A 15,140-nucleotide genomic window follows, 5' to 3' on the forward strand; every position below is an offset into this window, starting at 1 on the left:
GTTCATCTTTTGCTATATCTGCCTTCCTAAGATCACTTTGCTGCACATTCAGTACTCGTATGTGAGGTTGTGGGTGAGAGTCCGATATCGTGACGCTTACAGGGAGGTATCGAACATTACAAAGTAGGTGACTGTGTGGATGCCTGTTCAAAACATTGCAAACTTCAATAAATAATTTAAATTATATATTTGTGTCCGACTTTCATTTGTTCATCGTTCTTAATGTGATGTATAGTAGCTTTGATAGCTGTCCATACCTTCAGACAGCCTAAAAGTAAAACACAAGTTGTTTATTCACAGCCCGAACGCTCATCGAGATGACTGGATCAGTCATGACAACTTGTGATCAGCTCCGATTAAATTGTGATATCAATTCTGTAGCTAACCTCCAGGGAGCACGTTTATTTTATGAAATACCTGTATCCCTCTCATCACAACAAGACTCTACACTGTGCAGGAAAAACAATTACATACATGAAAATAACCTTGATGCATGGGAATTAAACACACAAACTAACAGATAAATCATCAGAAGAAGGCAGAGAGGAAGTAAATAACAACAGGAACACGGAAGTGTGTGTGTGTGTGTGTGTGTGTGTGTGTGTGTGTGTGTGTGTGTGTGTGTGTGTATAAGAGCATTTCAGGTGTGTGTGTGTATATGAGAGCGTTTCGTGTGTGTGTGTGTGTGTGTGTGTATAAGAGCATTTCAGGTGTGTGTGTGTGTGTGTGTGTGTGTGTGTTTGTGTGTGTGTGTGTGTGTGTGTGTGTGTGTGTGTGTGTGTGTGTGTGTGTGTGTGTGTGTGTGTGTGTGTGTGTGTGTGTGTGTGTGTGTGTGTGTGTGTGTGTGTGTGTGTGTGTGTGAGCATTTCAGGTGTGTGTGTGTGTTTCACATGTATATGTGGATAACTTTGGATTTCATATGTGTATATGAGAGATTTTTTACATATGTTTGTAGATGATTTTGGTTTCAGTTGTGTGTGTGAGAGTGTTTCATATGTGTATGTGAACGGTATTTCTGAATAATGTCCATAACGGCCCCTCATATTGTTAGGTCTTCAAATTGCATAATCACAGACTGTAAAAAATAGAAATAACTTGAAAATGGAATACGTAATAACTTGAGATTCGTGTTTTTATGTGTGTCTTTCTTTGCACATGCTCCAGACTACCTGTCGCAGGGTGTGGATCTGAGTGGGATTGAAGTGATTGAGAACGACTTGCTGTTGATCAGCAGAGCTAGGCTGGAGGTGGAGAATCAGGCCAAGAGGCTGCTGGAGCAAGGCATGGAGATCCAGGTACAAACTCAACCCTCTCCACTCTGAACACTTTACCCTGGGGTTTATGATGCAACTACAACTGTGAACCCTGTGTTGAGAAGGGATACATATTGTATTTCATTAAAATATCATAATGAATAAATAAGTAGAAATAATTCTTCAAGAGATGTGTTTATATTGTCCAGTATATAGTTGTTAGTGATATTATTTACTGTTGTGAAAGTGTTCATGTTTATTTACAGACTGGTGAATGTCTTATGCCATCACAGATGCCCTTTGTGTTTTTGGTTTCTTCCTAGTTCTTCCACTTTTTTTGTATTCTGATTTTTTTAAATGAAATGTGATTAGATTTTTCTATTGCTGGTTGTGATGAGAAGACGAACCAATATGGAAGAGCACTCTCTGTATGTGTTGTCCTGTGAAGTGCATGTTAGAGAGAGTATGTGTCGCTCTGTTAACCTTCATCTGGCCCTGAAAGCCTGGCTCTCCGGGGGCCAGTGTCCCATTAAAGATAGTGTGTGTCTGCTTAGTGTCCTTGATGACATATTGCCAGTGTGAAGAGGAGTGTGGTACGGAGTGTGGTACTCCAGCTTGGGCACTAGTGCTGCAGCCATGCTTTGCTTTTTTCGTTAGGCATGTCTCTCTATGATCAGGGCAAATGTCACTGCCTTGAACCTACAGTAATGCCATGCCATAATTCTGGTGTGTCCCATACCAAAGTGATGACTTTAAAACAACACAATGTTTAGATATTTGCAGTTTCTGATTTGATTCCTCTTTAAGCTCCTATTTATTATAGTAGTGACATTCAGTTAAATACACATTGCTTTACCAACACTTGGTTCATGGACAGATTTTATTGTATAAGGCTGTATTATTGTCTTGGTACCTGGGGTTTTCAGGCCCTCATCTTTAAACTATAAAATACTGCGTTCACTCAATCATTCATTTGAATCACATCTATTTCTACACATGTGCAAACTCTTTCATAATAAGAGCCTTCCCGGAAAGGGAGGGATTATGCCTTTTTTGCTACCTAAGGCCTTTTAATATAAATCATCTGTGCAGGAAGTGTTGAGTTGATTCATATGAGCTTAACACTGAACATGTACCAGCTTTCTGGATTTGTGTTTTTTGACTGTGTGTGTGTGTGCGTGTGTGTACAGGCAGGTCACCAGGTCATGTGTGAAGCTGGGTACTGGGACTCCACAGTCCTCTCCAAAGTCTTAGCTTCTGGCTTTTACTCCCACGCCTAGACATTAGGGCGTTCTTTCTAAATTAGACACATTCACTCAGCCTGTTCTTTGTCTTTTGAACAGAAACACACAAAAACGCACACTCCTCTCTCCCCTGTGTTTTCCCCCCTCAGTAAGTATTTTTAGACTAACTCCTGCTCGAGTAGCCTTGTTATGAACTTCTGTCACTCGTTATTTGTGTGACCATATGGGGCCCCACACACATATATGTTCTTTCCACACACACACACACACACACACACACACACACACACACACACACACACACACACACACACACACACACACACACACACACACACACACACACACACACACACACACACACACACACACACACACACACACACGTATACACACACACGTACACGTACACACACTTGATGATTGTGTGTTATTGACTTGGTTAGCAGTTGGGCATGCTGGCCGGGCTGTGTGGGAGCTTGTTTCACATCAGTGCTCTGATTGTGACAGCAGAGACCCCGGAGTCCATCTGTTGAGTGGGAGCTCCACTGACCCACGTAGAAAAACTCTCTTCTAACATTATTTGTCTGAAAAATGTAATTAACTGAATGCAATTAAATTCCAAACTTCTTTCAACAGAAGCTATATAAGAAGTGGCCATTGCAAACCTTGATTGAAGCTTGATTTAGATGTTTTATATTTAAAAAAGAAAAGGATTGTTGTGACAGCCGATTGCCAATTACATTACATATTTTACATGGCATGGTTTTTTTCTGACGCTTCTTAGTTGGTGAACAGTCAGGGATTTACATACACTTCAATACTATAGACATGCCTATGGGAGCATTGTGGGACACTTTCACATGCTTTCTGCTGAGGGTGGGATTAAGCCGATGAGATCTATAAAAGTCTACACGTTTTTAACATGTACAGTATCAACTTGCAGATGCCCTTTCTTTGTTGTCCAAGGCCTAAAAAGCTCTGTTGAAAAGCATTGATAATATATTTTTGCCTGGTCATTCAATAATGCACATGCATAAATAACAATAGTTTTTACATTTAATGATATCTAAATTACTTAAACTGTATTTGTTCCTTTACAGAGTCATACATTTAAAAGACGGCATTCAAATAAAATAGTCTCTGCCACAGGCAGGCAGTGAAAAAAGGTAACTTCAGACAGTACAGCATCAATCTTATGCAGGCTAATTCCTACCAGTGAAAGAAAAGAAAAAACAAAAGATCAAATTCAAAAAGAACAAAACAAAATTTGCGATAATAGGAATATAAGGATATTTTAGAAACAAGCTTAATTACAAGCCTAAAGACTGAAGCCGGATGGAAACAGCTAGCTGGACTCAGTTTCAAAACAAACCTATAGTAACGTAAAGCTCAGTGATCTACACACTGTGTATCATCTTTTGTATCTGTACACAGACACGTGTTTTATGGAGATGATAAACGTGTCAGTCAGGTGCTACAGCGCCCCCCCCCCCCCCCTTGTCTTCATCTGTTCCAGTGAGTTGTGAAGAGAAACCCTGCTCAATAACACGGTTCTTTCAGCATTAAGTTAATCTAATGGCTATTACTAGCTCACTCTAACATTTGCTTAACAAAAATACTTTTTTAACTTCTCTTTGTAAAAACAAGTACAAGTTTGTCCATGATGAGAAAATAATTTGCGCCCCTCTCTGATTTTGTCATCTTGGTGTGTGTGTGTGTGTGTGTGTGTGTGTGTGTGTGTGTGTGTGTGTGTGTGTGTGTGTGTGTGTGTGTGTGTGTGTGTGTGTGTGTGTGTGTGTGTGTGTGTGTGTGTGTGTGTGTGTGTGTGTGTGTGTGTGTGTGTGTGTGTGTGTGTGTGTGTGTGTGTGTGTGTGTGTGTGTGTGTGTGTGTGTGTGTGTGTGTAAAAGAGTATTTCAGGTGTGTGTGTGTGTGTAAAAGAGCATTTCAGGTGTGTGTGTGTGAGTGCGTTTCACATGTATATGTGGATAACTTTGGATTTCATATGTGTATATGAGAGATTTTTACATATGTTTGTAGATAATTTTGGTTTAAGTTGTGTGTGTGAGAGTGTTTCATATGTGTATGTGAACGGTATTTCTGAATAATGTCCATAACGGCCCCTCATATTGTTAGGTCTTCAAATTGCATAATCACAGACTGGAAAATATAGAAATAACTTGAAAATGGAATACGTAATAACTTATAAAAATAAAGCATCTTCGGTTATTCAACCAACACAGAAAATGTGTTAGTATTTTATTTTTTTTATTCTATCCAGGTTGTGTGGTGTGCCACAGACCACCTTGACTTATTTCTTCCTCTCCTTCCACCTGTCAGAATCCAACCCAGGTTGGCACGGCCCTCCAGGTCTTCTATAACCTCGGCAGTCTGAGGGAGACCATCAGTTCAGTGGTGGGGGGTTACAGGACAACCATAAAGGACAACATCAACAGTGCTCTGGACATCAAAGGTCTGACACAGCCCACCAACCCCAGAGGTGAGACTTAAGGAGGATGTGGCTCTGGGTACTTTGTCCTTATTTCTAAAAGAGGAGAAAGTGTGGCCCAGTTTATGAGTAGGCTCGATCCAGAATAGACATGGCCCCAGAGAATAGTCAATCCTGGCTGGAGGCGCGTGTCATTTTCATGGCTCTGATGAAGTGGCCAAATAATGTTTCTAATTATTGTGCATAATGCTTCCAGATAACAAGCTCTGACGGGGCTTAGGATCATTCCCCTGGTATTCTCAGCATTATATCACTAAATGAAATTTGAAATTAGCAAAAGGATAAATGTGTCATGGTACTTTTTTGAAAGTCTGGTGATATTCCATTTTGTGGTTGTTCACCAAATCATTAAAAGTCCCAACCCAACAATTTATTTATTTATCAACCCATGTTTTGTGTGTATCCAAAGCCTTATACATCTATTCTATCCCATATAGCTTTTTTTATCCTAAAAACACACCAATGAAACACACTGCTGAACTGGGTGACATGTGTGTTCATTACCATTAACACACACACTGTAGTTAATATACACTGAACAAAAATATAAACGCAACACTTTTGTTTTTGCTCTCATTTTTCATGAGATGAACTCAAAGATCTAAAACATTTTCTATATACACAAAATAACCATTTCTCTCAAATATTGTTCACAAATCTGAAAAAATCTGTGATAGTGAGCACTTCTCCTTTGCCGAGATAATCCATCCCACTAGACAGCATGATTATTGCACAGGTGTGCCTTAGGCTGGCCACAATAAAAGGCCACTCTGAAACATGCATTTTTGCTTTATTGGGGGGGTCTGGGGGGGTCCGAAAACCAGTCAGTATCTGGTGTGAGGGTTAGGATTAGGGTTAAGGTTAGGGTAATGTTGTGAATCGAGTGGCCTGTGTTCATCGTCCATAACATACGCCTGCCCATACCATAACCCCACCACCACCATGGGCCACTCGATTCACAACATTACCCTAACCCTAACCCTAATCCTAACCCTCACACCAGATACTGACTGGTTTTCGGACCCCCCCAGACCCCCCCAATAAAGCAAAAATGCACGTTTCAGAGTGGCCTTTTATTGTGGCCAGCCTAAGACACACCTGTGCAATAATCATGCTGTCTAATCAGCATCTTGATATGCCATACCTGTGAGGTGGGATGGATTATCTCGGCAATTAGAAGTGCTCACTATCACAGATTTTTTCTGATTTGTGAACAATATTTGAGAAATTGTTATTTTGTGTATGTAGAAAATGTTTTAGATCTTTGAGTTCATCTCATGAAAAATGGGAGCAAAAACAAAAGTGTTGCATTTATATTTTTGTTCAGTGTAACTTGATACAGATGCTGTACTTCTGCCCCAAATACTCACTAGATAGACCCTCCAGGAAAACGCGATTCTGCGATCGCAGAATTTACCGCATAATCAGCAAAATGTCGCAGATTTTTAAAATGCCGCATATTTATCAAAAGGCCGCATAATCCCCGCATTTTTCCACACAAAGTTGAGGGGAAAAAAAGTTGTCTTGACGTGACGTCATCAGCTCGCGCATCACAGAATGTAAACAACACTGTATAGAGTGAACGTGTGGAGCTCACACGATAGAGAAAACACCAAGATGAAAAAATCTAATCCATCTCATTTGCCGACGAACATTTCTACTAAAGACCGGGCAAAAAGTGGGGGGAAACTATTCTGCACCCCGTGCAACTGTGTGTTGGAGCATAAGAGAAAGTCGACGGTGACGACCCACTTTGATTCATTCAAACTTTCGAAAATGCTTTCTGCTGCTGCGGACAAGAAAGCCAAACAACTCACGGTCACCGAGGCATCAACCTCCAAAACCCTTTCGAGGGCTACAAGAAACGAAGTGAGTAGCCTACAAGATTGAAGCTGGTCAGATAACGAACGAGTAAATGAAAACAGAATGAGGCGGAGAAGTGTGTGTGTGTGTGTGTGTGTGTGTGTGTGTGTGTGTGTGTGTGTGTGTGTGTGTGTGTGTGTGTGTGTGTGTGTGTGTGTGTGTGTGTGTGTGTGTGTGTGTGTGTGTGTGTGTGTGTGTGTGTGTGTGTGTGTGTGTGTGTGTGTGTGTGTGTGTGTGTGTGTGTGTGTGTGTGTGTGTGTGTGTGTGTGTGTGTGTGTGTGTGTGTGTGTGTGTGTGTGTGTGTGTGTGTGTGTGTGTGTGTGTGAGATTAAAATAGCCCAATTGCTTTTACAATAAATAAACATTGAATTTGTTTAATTGAATAGTAAAGGGGTTTAACGTTAGTGGCAGGTTGTGTGTGAGAGAGAATAAATAAGACAGCCCAATATTTAATTTTTTTTAAATTCTTTTTCCCCGCATATTTAGCATATTTCGCAACTTCCCGCATATTTCGCAACTTCCCGCAATTTCACCGCATAAAATCACATATAAAAACCCTGCATGTTTAATCGCATAATCAAGGATTTTAGCCCGCGTTTTTCTGGAGGGTCTAACTAGAGCAACACATGCAGATGAATCTATCCCTGAATAGTCCCAAACATATGGACTGTCTTTTCCTGTTGGTGTAACCTTTGAACAATTCCAAATGGTCTTTCAAAGAAATTGCTGATCCATTTTTTTTTTTTCAAAGATAAAACTAGATATGTGTGGAAAGAAATGATCTCTGAGTTTAGAACCCCTGATGGTTTAGGATTAGGGTTGGCAGGAGTTTAGAGATGGAATAACAAATTGTTAAGTCAGGTATTTCCATAGCTGTTAATAAGATAAATAAGACTTTACTTTAAGAAAATATGGCTATAAACTCAGAATAAAAAACAATATCAAGCTGACCAGCAGAAAATATGTTTTCATTGGCCTTTGTCCCAAAAATCCTTAATGCTTCTCTGTGTCCCCTCTGTCCCTCAGCGGCCCCGGGGCGGGCAGTGCTGCCCACACCAGGCAACACGGCAGCATTCCGCGCCGCTCTGTGGACTCACCTTGAGAAACTGATGGACCAGATATGTGCTGCCTGCAGACAGGTACAGCCTCCCCAGCAGCTGACTGCACAGACATTAAAGTCGGCAGGACTCCTAATACAGGTCTAATGTCCTCCATATTTTCCAGGTGCAACATCTGCAGAAGGTCCTGCTGAAGAAGAGAGACCCTGTGACTCATGTGTGCTTCATCGATGAGATCATCAAGGTGGGTGGGCACTACTGCTCTGCTCTTGGTATAATCCTAATAATTATGTTTCTCACATTCAAAATACAATTTCCACACACATTCATGCATGCTGTTGCCCCATCATGTGCACATTACACAGCTAACTAGATGATGACAATGATGTTATTAGTATTATTACATTTATGAAAAATGTTAAACGTAAATGGATGCACATAGCTTTCAGGATCAAGTGATTTTTCGCAAGTAAAAAAAAAGTTGGAACCAAGAGGATAGCAATGGTCCGATGGTATAATGGTCGATTATATTAGAACATCCCCGTAACAGTGGGTACCTGAAAAAACGTAATGTAATACCCTTAAGGCCCGGACACACTAAGCGGATTTTGGCCGTCGGTGGGCGTCAGGCCGAAAAACTGATTGGCTGTTCAGCTTAGCGAATCAGTGCATGAGAAGTGAAACGGAAGTGAGGGACCCAAACAAACTATTAAGAAGGCAAATCTGAGATTTCATTTAACTCCAGCTCTCGACACAGGTTCGGAAAAGCCCCATGAGCTTCTCGTAGAGTGAAAATTAGTGATGTTACGTATTGCGCCGAGGCTTCGGAGCGTGTGTCGAGTAATCCCCGAAGCTTTTTGTGAAGCATGTATCGAGGCTTGTATCGTTTTGGCCCAGTGACGTCATCGATGACAAACGAAGCCTCGCTGCCTGTCGATACCACGTGACTGCTTCAGGAAGCGATTCACATCGGTTGGACCGTTGAACCACAACGCTCATAATACCCATGGATGTATAATAAGAACCATATTACACCTCCTGTACCCGGGCCCGCTGGTGACACGATGGAATTAAGAGAGCTCAGACCCTCACTTATATAGAGGTCGGAACATGTCATAAGTATAAATAGATATATATATATATTTTTTTGAAAACATGAATAAATAAATGAATAAATACAGGAATAAATATAGTGCAGTGTTTTCAGTAAGATTCAGCGTGTGTGCTGTGGCTCAGCTGGAAAGCAGTTGACTCACGACCGCAGGTTCCCTGGTTCAACGACTGAACAATACGTATTTTTTGTTGTTTATAAAAGCTACAGCTAAATGCGATAATGTAGTTAATAAATGTATTCTTTGATATGGTTTACAGCCTTTCTCAGGCTACAACAATGGTTCAGTTCATGAATATTATTAAGGAATACACAGTGATGCAAATTAGTCGCTTTTCGGCGCCTCCCGCTTTTTTAACGCTGCTTTGGGTGACTTGTGTAATTCGTGGAGAACCGAAGAGTTTTCGTTTTGGGGGGGGGTCTGTCCGTCCGTTAGTCCATCCGACCGACGGACAACTTCTCACTTCAAAAAAGAAGAAAAAATCTAGATCGCAAAATAATTAAACAAGCGAGTGCCTGTTTTTCCTGGCCAAGGACAGGTTCCTTGAACACAACACGAGCGTAACGTGTCTTCACGTGGTTATGTCTCGTCTGAAAGGAGTGTAGACTAGAGTGCTTACGGAGAGCACCGGAACGCCGCTCCAGCCCTTCAAATATTGCAGTACCCATAAGGAGCCGTACACATACCGCAGTGTTTGCGTGGCTGTGTCTTTAGTTGTAAGCACAGTGGCGATCTGTTATTAACATCTGGTTAGCTAGCTATGCTAAAATAACCTCAGCTCAGTGAGGTTAAGGCACAATTTGATATGATCATTATAATTATTAATGAGACATTAGAGACTAAATGAAAAACAGGTATAAAATACTATATGACAGTTACAAAAAAGTTGTTAAAAAATAAAAAGAATAGAGTTTAAAAGGGGAGTGATTTGTAAAATATCCAAAAAGAAAAATCTGCTTACAGTTCTGTTTCAAATGGGTGTTTAAAGATGTACCCATAGATCTCCTCATGTTGCTATCAAAGTGCACCAGATTGATGCTTTTAACTTCAATATTTAAAAAAAAATCTTCCCGGGGGAGCATGCCCCCAGACCCCCCTAGAGGAGGTTAGGTATAGGCATATCTTTCTGTTTTGGTGGTCATGCCACACAGTGTGATTTTAGTTTTTTTAAGCAGAGGTTGAGTTCAATAATTTGTACGGCCCTTGGAGGATGTTGTAAAAATTGAAAGGAAAAAGGTTCCCCACCCCTGCTGTAAATAATAACTTAACATCTCTGTCTCCTATTGATCTGAGTATATAAATAATAGCCAGTTAATTGAAGCATTATAGCACAGGCCTTTGTCAGATGGTATATTACGCTGTTTTTTTCCTGCTTCGAATAGTTCTCTCTTTTTTCACCATACCTGTCTTTGCATCACTGAATACAAATCCCTCTTTGCAATGTTTACCAGCCTCCTTAGGCTTTTCAATCACAATAATTCAACTGGAATAAAAACAATATTGTTAAAATGAAAATATGATTTAATGTTCGTTGTTTAGAGTTATTCTATAAGGCTTTACTCATTGGGAACTCGGTATGAGATAGAGCACACTGTTGAGATGTCCAATCTGCCTGTTTTACACACTTTGACCAACAGGGGGGTTTGTTTTCAGATGAATCCCATGATGAAGCCTCATGAGATGAACCCTTTTGCGAACTAATTGGCTGGAAAGCTTCATAAGGCTTCATCTCTCCATCACTAGTGAAAATGGAACGCACACGCTATTATATCACGCAGTCTGTTCTTCTTCTCTCGGTTATCACTCAGTCTGTCTTCCGGTTGTTGCCTCTTTTGAATGACGAATACACACTACCACCGCCTGCTAGTAAGGAGAGTTATTGCCACTCATTAGGGGTGTAACGGTTCACAAACATTTCGATTCCGTACGTACCTCGGTTTTTAGGTCACGGTTCGGTTCGGTACGTTTTCGGTAAAGCAGAAAAAATTATCACAAAACATAAAATATATATATATATTTTTTTATTATTATTAAACTGTGAATAATGTATTCACTCAAATAAATGCTAAATATAATAAAATAAACATTAAGGTGCAGCATTTCAATGAACTGAAATAATCTGTATTTGACCTTTACTGTACTAGTACTCACAAAACATAAACTATTAGTTCTGGGTTTTTAATTATTATTAAACTGTGAATAACGTATTCACTCAAATAAATACAAAATGAAAAGGCAGATCTGCTGGCACTAACAATGTCTCCTGCTGTGGAGAACACCCTCTTGCTAGGGACAGAGGTAGCAGATACAGCCAGGGAGCGCTTTGCTAACATGGCAACATAAGGATATTTGGCTTTTGTAATAGCTTTGGCTCGGTCTAAACTTTTTGAGAGTGGTGGAGGCTTAAATGCTAGTGGGAGTACCACTTCAGTCTTTTGGTACCGGTGATATTCACGTTCGGGTGATGCCTTTTCAAATGAGTGTGCAAGTTTGATGTATTGCCAGCCGCGTAACCAATTTTAGTTGAACAATGCCGACAAACAGCTTTGGTTCGGTCCACCTGTCTTTGTCCGTCATCCTTGTACGTAACTGCGAAACCAAAATGTTCCCAAACCGGAGACTTCAATGATGCTGGAGGATTTTCAAGCTCAACTTTATCTGCGTTCGCCCTTTCGACAGTCCCTCAAATTACTGACTACATTTGAACACATTCCTGTGACCAGCTCTCATAGTATGCCTCTCGTCCAATGAAATGACTTGCTCGCTCTGACGCGTTGAACCCAATGTGAGCAAATTACTCTGAATGCTGCAACACAGCACCTGAGATTACTTCCAAAAAGTTGTTCACGTTCTCAATTTTTTACGTTTAACGTTATATTCGTTCGGTACACTTCGGTACACATGTGTACCGAACCGAAGGGCCCGTACCGAATAATTTCCCCTACCACTCACGCATGCGCAGTTCGTACGTGCTTCTTGGCCGTAGGCTGAAGTCTTTGCGGTGTGTTCCAGTGCGACACATGGCCAAGACGCAGGAGACGCAGGAAACGCAACAGTCGGGGTCCGTCTGTGTCAGTTATTTGGTGTCAGCTTGGTGTGTCCGGGCCTTTACATATATAATACATATTACATAGTTGACATCATGAAACCTTACAAAACGACAGGGGCTAGTCTGTATAGTGTAACCATGGTGTGTCCAAAACACACTGCATACAACACACACACTCCAGTCGCAGATCCAATCTCCCAACCTCTGCTGTCTCTTGCGTGTCAAACATGGATGAGTACAGATCTAAGTTGAGAAATATGACCTACAGTGGTGTTATTAAAATTATGAATGTAAAGGGGAAGAAAGACGTGCCCGGCCAGCTATAGTTCTGGAGATTTACAGAATATTCGAATGAGGAATTAGTCTTAGTGTCCAAATATGAATCAAAGTTAATATAGAACTGGAAGCACATTTAGATCTTCCATTTTAGTAAGCGTAGTGATAGCAGTGTAAATACTCTGGACATACAGCAGCACCACACGCTATATCTGTGCTAGGGCAGTAAACGGTGTCTTTCATCTTTACTCTCCTTAAAGAGGAACTATTTTACACATTTGTACTATCTGTCTAGGTATTCTGAGATTCCACTGAAAACATGAAGCCTTTGTCTCGAGGGAGCTGAAGTTTGATACAAGTCTAAAAATAAATCTGTGAGGGAAGTTGAGCTTCCCAGAACTCTTGGGCATTTGGTTGGATTGGTGGTTATGATGGAAGTCATTAACATATCATCATGACTTTCATCAGTCCCACTCTCTTACATCCACAGACGCCTAGAAGTAGAAATCAGTGCAGCAGACTGTTGCTATGGAAGCAAAGCTCTCACCAATTCCACAGGGATAGAGGTGTGAGATGGAGACCTAATGACATGTCTAAATGCAAAACTCCTCAGCTCTGCAGCTTCACTATCTCCCTTAACTGTGCCACAGAAACATATAAAAACCTACACAAATCTCCTGTTAGCATGTATTGTCTGAAACATCATGATTTACCTTCAGTGGAGCTAGTGGGCCCAGACCAAAGCAGAAAAAGAAGCCCTGAAAGAAGAAAGCATTGATAGTGTTTTGTTATTTTCTGTTCATCTCACATACCGTTGGTAAAAGAAGTAGTAAGAGAGGTTCGTAAAGGTGCAGAAAAAGGAGGGAGTGGTGATGCTGTGTGTGAGGAGGAAGAGTCCCACAGCAGGGCAGCAGACCTGCAACAGGCTTCTCTAATGGAGGACTAGAACAAAATACACACATGTCCAATTCCATGAAGTCATGGAGAATCTTTCCTTAGTCAGGCTGTTTGTGGTGTGTCGCTGTCTGACAGCACTATCCACTCTTATCTTTGTTAACTGTTACACAGAGCACAGGCTTTGAGTTTACTCTGTCTTATACTCATGCAGAAGGTGCATGCTGATGAAGAATGTGTGCAGTGAATACCTCAGTGATGGCAGTTTCCATAACATTGTGATGATCACATTATTGATTTTGCTGAATATTGTGATTGCTAATATTATCCAGGTGTATTAGTTTTGATTAGTTTTATTTTTTGTTGCAGGTTTGCACATCAACACACACATTCAGTACATAACAGAACTGTTTATTAGCTATATAGAGACATTATTATTTGCCAGGTTTCTTTACTAGTTTGTGTATGCACATCTCAGAAGTGCACTGTATTGAGTCTTCAGCCAGTCTCTTGTCAGAGGCTCACTCTGTACAAAAAGGATCCATTCATTACATTTCCAGAATAACAAGGATACAAGCAAAATATCATCTGAAATGGACTTGTTCCTTAAGGGAAATCTCAATATGCATCAGACAAACCTGGAAAAAGAGTCTAAACGTGTTTCCCATCAAACGCCAACACATGTCACTCACAAAGACTACAAGGATATGTGGTGACCAGCGTGTCTCTCTTCTGTCTGAGGACAGGATGGACAGCCTGATATCCTCTACACCTTCTGGACTGATGTCACCAGCACCCTCAGTGAGGAGTTCCACAGAGCGACTGAAGGTAGGACTTCTGTTTCTCCTTCCCCGCTGTCCCCCCTTCAAGCTCCTACTTCAGAGGAAAGATGGATTGACCTAAGAGTTTAAATCTTGAATGTTTTCTCTCCGACAGATGGTAGATAGCGGCTCCAAACAAACAGCTAGTGGGAGGTCTCATTTAGTGAGCGATTATCACTGTAACAGGAGCTCAGCTGACAACAGAGAAATCAATGGGGCTGGGGGTAATGAAAGGCCTGTTGTCCACGAAGCTATCAGCACACAGCAATCTCATTGAACCAGTGTCGGCCTGTTGTACCACCTTAGTTTGTGTTAAAGGGAAAAACACATCTTTTGTTTGGATGTGAATCCAGTCTTGATCATAGATGTCGAAGCTATAATTCCTGCGTGCTATATTGACTACATTTCAGTACAATGGAACTTTTAGGTTTAGGACGTTCTTTTTGCATCTACTGTACCAGTCACACACTAGAGATCCAAGCTAGAACAGATGTAGTTCTTAAGGTGTCCAATTCCATCACGTCAATGTAACGAATGAATGCAGGAACTGCAACACACTCCGTAGCAGCAAACACCCCTTACTCAGTCATTATAACACACACACTGTTCAATGTATTTCTTCAACCGACTACATTTACCATCATAGTGTGTGTGTGTGTGTGTGTGTGTGTGTGTGTGTGTGTGTGTGTGTGTGTGTGTGTGTGTGTGTGTGTGTGTGTGTGTGTGTGTGTGTGTGTGTGTGTGTGTGTGTGTGTGTGTGTGTGTGTGTGTGTGTGTGTGTGTGTGTGTGTGTGTGTGTGTGTGTGTGTGTGTGTGTGTGTGTGTGTGTGTGTGTGTGTGTGTGTGTGTGTGTGTGTGTGTGTGTGTGGAGATGGGTGCGCGTGTTTGTGGGATTGAGTATTGACTGTGTCCTGATGAGGATAACATTAGATATTTCTCCGCATAAGTCCAAGCATCTTCTGTTATTCAACCAACACAGAAATATATATAAGATAAATATGAAAGAAGGACATGCTTGTTTATATTTGAGTAAATACAGTAGCATGATTTCTGATCGTGG

At 41.0% G+C, this 15,140-nt stretch overlaps 1 protein-coding gene across 1 annotated transcript in view; it reads left to right on the forward strand.

Annotated features, from left to right (window-relative positions):
* cog5 (component of oligomeric golgi complex 5) overlaps positions 1–15,140 on the forward strand; it is a 94,599-nt gene that overhangs the window by 67,016 nt on the left and 12,443 nt on the right. The window contains exons 7-11 of the mRNA XM_079654332.1: positions 1,165–1,295; positions 4,839–4,998; positions 7,897–8,009; positions 8,095–8,172; positions 14,006–14,087. Of these exons, the coding sequence (XP_079510458.1) occupies positions 1,165–1,295; positions 4,839–4,998; positions 7,897–8,009; positions 8,095–8,172; positions 14,006–14,087 (564 nt within the window). The remainder of the gene's footprint in view (positions 1–1,164; positions 1,296–4,838; positions 4,999–7,896; positions 8,010–8,094; positions 8,173–14,005; positions 14,088–15,140) is intronic.

The sequence above is a fragment of the Notothenia rossii genome, assembly GCF_949606895.1.
Source record: "Notothenia rossii genome assembly, chromosome: 10".
In the NCBI taxonomy this organism is placed as follows: Eukaryota; Metazoa; Chordata; class Actinopteri; order Perciformes; family Nototheniidae; genus Notothenia; species Notothenia rossii.